The following is a 7,696-nucleotide window of genomic DNA, read 5'->3' as shown; positions in this document are numbered from 1 at the left end:
CTGCTTGACCAATCCTATTTCAAGCAACTTATGTGCTTTCAGAAATGAGGAAACTAAACTTTCAGTACTACTAGTTACTCTTTCTACAACTAGTTACTCTTTCTACAACTAGTTACTCTTTCTACAACTAGTTACTCTTTCTACAACTAGTTACTCTTTCTACAACTAGTTACTCTTTCTACAACTAGTTACTCTTTCTACAACTAGTTACTCTTTCTACAACTAGTTACTCTTTCTACAACTAGTTACTCTTTCTACAACTAGTTACTCTTTCTACAACTAGTTACTCTTTCTACAACTAGTTACTCTTTCTACAACTAGTTACTCTTTCTACAACTAGTTACTCTTTCTACAACTAGTTACTCTTTCTACAACTAGTTACTCTTTCTACAACTAGTTACTCTTTCTACAACTAGTTACTCTTTCTACAACTAGTTACTCTTTCTACAACTAGTTACTCTTTCTACAACTAGTTACTCTTTCTACAACTAGTTACTCTTTCTACAACTAGTTATTCTTTCTACAACTAGTTACTCCTACTACTAGTTACTCTTTCTACAACTAGTTACTCCTACTACTAGTTACTCTTTCTACTACTAGTTTACTATACTCTATCCACTCTTCCAAATAAAAGCCAGTAACCATAGCTATCTATTAGAAACTACCTAGCTTTTAGGAATCCAATCACTACTATTCACAATTCCTAATAATTGCTACATTGAAGTCACTAAGACCATGTGGTAAATCATCATTACCAAAAATTACTTCAAAAATTGAATGAGTCCCAGGTATCACAATCGCGGTCCACATTTTGCTACCCTACCTCGGGAGCCTAATGCCCGTTTTCACCATCAATCCCTTAAGCGTTTGCTAACTAAATATCACTTTAGTTAAACGGTCGCCTAAACTCCCCACTAACTTAAGTTCGTTTTCACCATACTATAGTAAACCTAAGTAGGGACCCTTTTGTCAGGTGGCGTTTCTTCGTGCGCCTAGGGACGTTTGAAAAACCGGTACTTTCCGATAAAATATTTTATTGGGAATATCTTACGTATTTTACAGAAACAAATGAAATTAAAGTAAAACTAAGAAAAATTTGACCGAAACTGGTGTTTTTGTATTTTTTAGTTATCAAATAAAGACAAAAAAAAGATGTTTGAGTGTATTCATGTAGTTCCTTTGCCTTAAAAAAAAGTAAGTGTCAAGATGATTGCCGCGCAAATTGAAATATTTTGTTTCTTGTTACTTTGCTCAGCTCTGCGTACGTAGTTTTGTGTTTTAAAATAATTAAACAAAACGATGGCTGAAAAAAGAAAACGAGGGCAAAACTTTACCCTCGAGGAAAAAGATAAATTAATCCAAATTTTAGTTGCCCACAAAGATACAATTTTAAACAAAAAAACAGATGGTTCATCAAACGACGCCAAAACTAAGGCTTGGATAACTGTAACCAACACTTTCAATTCGACTGGAACGGTATACAGGTGAATATTAATAACTTGTTTTTATTTTATTGGCCATAAATAAATATTTAACGACAATAGGTACATGTAAATGTCTTGAAAATTATCGTTCAAATGTCCTATCGATTTATATTGCAGGAATAAAGAATCCCTTATGAAAGTTTGGGAAAAATTAAAATCAGAGAGCAAACTCTATTATAAGAATAATAAACAGAATTGTATAAAGACCGGTGGAGGACCATCAGTAATAAAAATTGATCCAGTACTTGAGCAAGTATGTGCCATTCTTGGCAGAGGCTGTACTGGCATATTAGGTGTCGCAGATTGTGATGGTGATGAGGAGAGCAGTGTGATGTCTCTTCCAAAAGTATTTTGTATCCAAGATGCACCCATAGAACAATATCAGATTGAGAATGAAATACAAGATTACCCTATAGAGACTATTATAGAAATCCCATCCGAAGAAGTCAAACTTGTAAGTATTGTGAAAAATCTAAACGATAAAATAACTGTTATTCTTTAAAGTCTAATGCTGCGTTTACACTGCGCGGAAATTAGCCAAGTCAAGTCAAAAAACAGAGGAGTGGGGATGAAATACATTCATTTTTCATCCCCACTCCTCTGTTTTTTTGACTTGACTCGGCTAATTTCCGCATAGTGTAAAAGCAGCATCGAGCTGCTGACAGGGTGACATTAACGTAAGTAATGTCAATGTCAGTCTAGAATTAGAAACGTCAGACTAATAGAAGAAGAAAATGAGGCAATTTATTGTGAATGAAAGTAATGTATCCAGTGTTTTATATATGAGAATAGATCTACCGGCCTCTATCAGTATAATATTGCATTTCATAACTCTTATTACCTACTGGTTACGTGTGCTTTCTCTTCTCGTAGATCCCTGCAAGGATTTCTCTTCCAAAAAGTTAATGGTACCTATCTAACAGTATCTAACTAAAAACTTGTCCGCAGCAACTTCTTAATTTTTCCTTTTAGTACAGCAAAATACCTACTTCTTTTTAGAAATATCAATTTGTTAAAGTTCAATAATTTTACATTTCATAAAATTTGCCTTTTCCAGATATCTGAATCTACATCAAAAGAAGATAGTCAACTGAATACATTTAAAGAATTAAATAAAGCACCATTGTGGTCTAGGCGACGTCCACAACTATCACAAAAAAATGAAAGGACTGAAGCTGTGTCTTCTCTTTGTGCAAGCTTTCAAGAAGTAAATAAAAAGAAAGAAAACATTGAAAATTTAAAAGTACAGCTTCTGCAAAATGAAATTGAATTTAAAAACCAGCTTTATAAATTACAACTGGAAACAGCCAAAATGGAGTTAGAAATAAAAACTGAATGTTTAGCACAAATAAGAGGTAATTTAATTTATATTAAAACATTACATATTTTCAAAGTAATTAGTTATTTGGTTTCTTTGAAACCCATATATGGGGTCATTGACTGTCACTGGTATATGGGGAATTCTTCCAGCTTCAATGAGGGATTCTAAGTTAGGAATAGATCCATCGTTTAAAGGTTCTTGTTCTTTCCGTAGGATGCATATATTGTGCAAAATACAGCATGCTATGATGACATTGACGGCGGTGGGTAGTTTTAGTCGTATACCAACTGCTAAGACTGGAAATCTTCGTTTTAGAACTCCATACTGTCTTTCTACCACATTTCTAGTTTTTATTTGAGCTTCATTGTATTTTTGTTGTGCTGGAGTTGATGGGTTTAAATAAGGGGTAAGAAGGTGGCTCTGAAAAATTAATGGGTTATTTTAATTACTCATACTTGTTTTTTTTTACAAATAAATAAATTACACATTTGGTAAAGTATTGCCTCTGAGCCTAATGTATCTAAAAAAAAGTAATTAATAGGTAATGTAAGTAAATAATAAAAAAGTATTCTTTTATTTTACAGGTGGAGGTTCAACTTCGTAAGTCGGAAGAGTAAATTTTGTCGACTTATAAATTTAAATATTTTTATTAAAACACAAAATTAATTAATGCTTTTTATTTTTACCTTCAGAGGATATCCACTGTCTCCTAATAAATATGCCCCACTATAAATACCCCTTTCGAATTTCCTGAATATATTACTAGTCTGATAAATTGTTGAATCATGCGTTGATCCTGGCCAACGAGCTACAATATCTGTTACCAATAGATCAGGGTCACTTATAGTTTGAACATTGATTGACATGTATGATTTCCGGTTGCGAAATAACTCAGCATCATCTCCACCTAAAATCATTATAATCAGGCACCATTATTTAGTACATTGTCATAGTTATGTTAGATTTTGAAATCTATACTAATATTATAAATGCGAAAGTATCTCTGTCTGTCTGTCTCTCTTTCACGCCTAAACCACTGAACCGATTTTGATGAAATTTGGCATAGAGATAGTTTGAGTCCCGGGAAAGGACATAGGATAGTTTTTATCCCGGTTTTTGAAACAGGAACGCGCGTGTTAAAGTTTTTTTGTGACAGACAAAATTCCACGCGGGCCGAAAGCTAGTATGGAATAACAATTAAAATGATAACATAGGTACCTGGTGATTGTATGTATCTTTATATGTGTACAGTCTATACAGCCTATCAAATTAGGAAAGCGAGCAATCCTATAAAATTTTTCTTTCACATAGGCTTGTTCTTCGTGTGTATTAGGAAGCTTGATAAATTCATGACGTAATGTAACTATGGCTTCAGAGACTCTTTTCACTATCCTACTACATGTCGCAACACTTATGCCACCCATGTCTGCCACTGCAATTAAATGGTTCCCAGTGGCATAGAATCTTAATGCACACAATAGTTGGCAAATTGGTGATACGGATTTATTTCGGAAAAGAAATTAAGTATGTGATTAATTACATTTTGAATGTGTTAAGTAGGTAAGTTAATTACATAATACACCCTCTTAAAAAGCCGTATAATTACTACTACGCGACTCCGAGTCGCGACGACAGCTAATATATGAAAAAACATAACCCTCCTTCTGGCGCAGTCGGGTAATGACGCGCGCCCGCGTTTTGTGGCCGCGTCTGTCGCTTAGAGGTACATAATGTAGGTCTTAAATAGAAAACATAATATCTATACATACCTGTTAGTTGGATACTCTAACAGATGTTCAATTTTTGCCAATACAAATAAAACACTCTGTTTTGAAAGCCGATATCTAGTAAAAAAATCTTTTTCGTCGTATTTTGAGAAAAAATCGGGTCTTTCTCGAAACATACGTGGTCAGCTTAATAAATTTGATTGAAAAAGTGTTTCCACGGTTTCGATAGCTTCAATAGCTTCAAAAAAATCATTTATTTCAGACATTTCCGAAGTTTCCAATTTGCCGTTTGCCGCGTAATTGACATTAAAACTGTCATCTAACACTAGGGGGCCGGAAATCCGGCCCCTGTTTTAAAGTGATCTCTTAAGGTCCAAGGTGTCCCTTATGTGTTGGTGAAAACGAAATTCCTGTTAGGCATTACCTAATATTTCATAGGCGTCGCTTAAAAATTAGGGATTGATGGTGAAAACGGGCATAAGTCAATCAACCAATGACTTTATGATCTTAGCTACACACTGCCAGATCCTACTGCACCACCCAGAACTATCGCACTACCGAATTCCCACGGACTACTCAGAGCAGATACCAGTTTCTAATAGGCTACGGCTACGGCATCATGGTACAATCTCCGACCAAACAATTGAGAAACCTGTGCTTGTAATTAATTAGATGGAACTTAGTCATCCAACTCGTTTCCCTCACAATCTCAATAGGTACTGGGCCTTCAGGGGTCTTCCTAACACGATAATGTGAATACTCAATACACGTTTGTTAATTAGGGATCTTAAAACATAACGGTCACCATCATAGATTTCCACAATTTGAAACGAAGGTAGATGGGTTGACTCATTATAAAGTGGGTCAGACATGGCGGGAAAACTCGAAATATTCATCTCTATTTGCAGTATAGACGTCTATTCCCACAATCAATTAGAATTTAATACGAAATAATCAACGATCAGTTAGATTTTTACGGATGACTATTCGGAAACGCGGCAGGTGCGATACAGCGAGGCACGTACGCTACTATGTACCTAGCGATCGCTTGATACATTATCAAAACACAATAGAGATTAAGGTCCATCCAAACTCAATAAACTACATCATCATAATAACTAAGGTCAGCAAAGCAGTAAACAATACTCTACATCTCCATCCGATTGTTTCTTACACCATATCACAAACATGGGCTACCTCCATCCGGTACCCGAATACAACACATCATGGGCTACTTTCATCCAGTACCCAAATACAACACAATCATGGGCTACCTCCCTCCGGTACCCGAATACAAACAATCCGGTGGACTCACAGCGATCGTTTACACCTCCCCGCCAAACGCATGCCATTCACAGTCATGGCCGCACTGCTACGGGAAATCAGGCCCGATTTACGCTTACGACTACGAATGCACGGGAGATGCAAGCAATCTGAGCGACTTGCATACTACGATACTGAGAAAAGTAACTTTAAAATAATTGAGTTTTGATCGACTAATCCTACAACTGGTTTAAGGTCCATGTCCATATGAATGTAGGGGATTCATTATCATCCATGAAAAAGCAATGTACCTCCATCAAGTACACTCATCTACCAAATACTTTATCTAGCATTTTTGTACTACATTAGACACGTCTATCTCAGGCGTTCTAATTTCATTGCAATCCAATGTTCATAATTACACTACCAATCGCTACCATAATCACTGCTATTAAAACATGAAAGTAAACTAACTCAATTCTAATTATTTTCTAAAATCGAAACTTAACATTTAAGAACATAGAAGTAGCCAGGGCTATGTAACATGATCATTAACTTCAACACTTCAATAATGTTAGTCACTTATAAATTCGTAGGACACTCGAGTATCTCCATATGCCACAGTAAACACCATTACTGAAATTGTACCATTAAGTACCATCACAACACTGTGTGCATCACCCACGGACTACACACCACGATTTACGGCTCAAGAGCAAACTCGAGTTCCCATTACAGAAAAAATAATCATCATCACCACAACTGTGATCAGCATGTACCTCGACTTCAACTTTAGACTGGTACAAAACCCTATGGCATTCTTCTCAATTGATCATGAATAGTAGGTACGCAAGTGCAAAGTGGCAAGGCTGCTACTTTCCTAAGATGAAATCTTATTTTAAGCTCACCGCCCGTATTCTACTAAACGAGTACCTACAAGGTAAACCGACAAGGAATTCAGGAAGTCTATTTAAGCAATTCTAACAGTTTTAGTCTATTTACATCCGTCACGTACGTCCGTATCGATAATATTCACATCAGTGGTGAACCTACCACCTAGGAACCAAATAATTTACAATAACATCTTCATTCAATGTAAACTCAGCCGAGGTCACGCGTGATTGAGCACGTGACGTAATTTATTGCATGTTCTTAACGGCCCCCTTTTTTGATACCATTTGTACCACTGAGCCAAACCAAAAATTATTTTGAATCAAGATTAAATTATCACTTGATTGGACGTAATAGTAATTTGCAAACAACTACCTTTTACCAGATGGTAAAACATGAAAATTCATCAACTGAAAACTACCTTTGTCCTATAAATCGTACTTTAACGAAAATACTAGAGAAAAGCCAAAAAGTACAAGTGCCGTTCAGTCAAATATAAAGAAAGCATCATGAATAGTAGGTATGTAAGTGCCACAACTTTGAAAGCCATCCCTGTGACTCTCAAAATGAGTGAATGTTATCCCTGTAACAATCACTTTCACTAGTAATCATCCCTGTGACTACTATTGCAATTATCCCTGTAACTGCACATTACACCCCAAGTCATCCCTGTGACTACATTACTAATCGCAATCATCCCTGTGATCACGATATCGTCATAAGTCGAAAGTCTATGGTCCGTCATCAAGTCAAAATTATGTAATCATCCCTGTGATTACATCACACATCGCAATCATCCCTGTGATTACGAACATAGTGGTAGTCATCCCTGTGACTATCACTCAGTGGCCTCTACATCACTAATATCATTACTCAAATCATCGTTATTACTAATCAATCGGCACTCGACTGATGGGCATTCCTCCAATTCGATCGTTAATCATTACACAACATAAAATGTATTCTGTGCTGACTACTTGTGTTTGACCTATACCGGTCATTACAGTAAC

The 7,696-nt window shown here is 35.9% G+C and overlaps 1 protein-coding gene across 1 annotated transcript; it reads right to left on the bottom strand.

Moving 5' to 3' along the window:
* Positions 1 to 2,822: 2,822 nt before the first annotated feature.
* On the bottom strand, positions 2,823 to 4,304 carry LOC135086293 (putative nuclease HARBI1; the record flags this gene model as incomplete). The annotated part of the gene is given in 4 exon segments (XM_063981083.1): positions 2,823 to 3,225; positions 3,492 to 3,712; positions 4,024 to 4,039; positions 4,041 to 4,304. Coding segments are annotated over 4 exon segments (864 nt in total), but the record flags the coding sequence as incomplete, so codon positions are not given.
* Positions 4,305 to 7,696: the final 3,392 nt, after the last annotated feature.

Source organism: Ostrinia nubilalis, chromosome W (assembly GCF_963855985.1).
Source record: "Ostrinia nubilalis chromosome W, ilOstNubi1.1, whole genome shotgun sequence".
NCBI classification, from domain to species: domain Eukaryota; kingdom Metazoa; phylum Arthropoda; class Insecta; order Lepidoptera; family Crambidae; genus Ostrinia; species Ostrinia nubilalis.
Note: the sequence above shows the minus strand (reverse complement) of the source record. Positions and strands in the feature narration are given on the sequence as shown.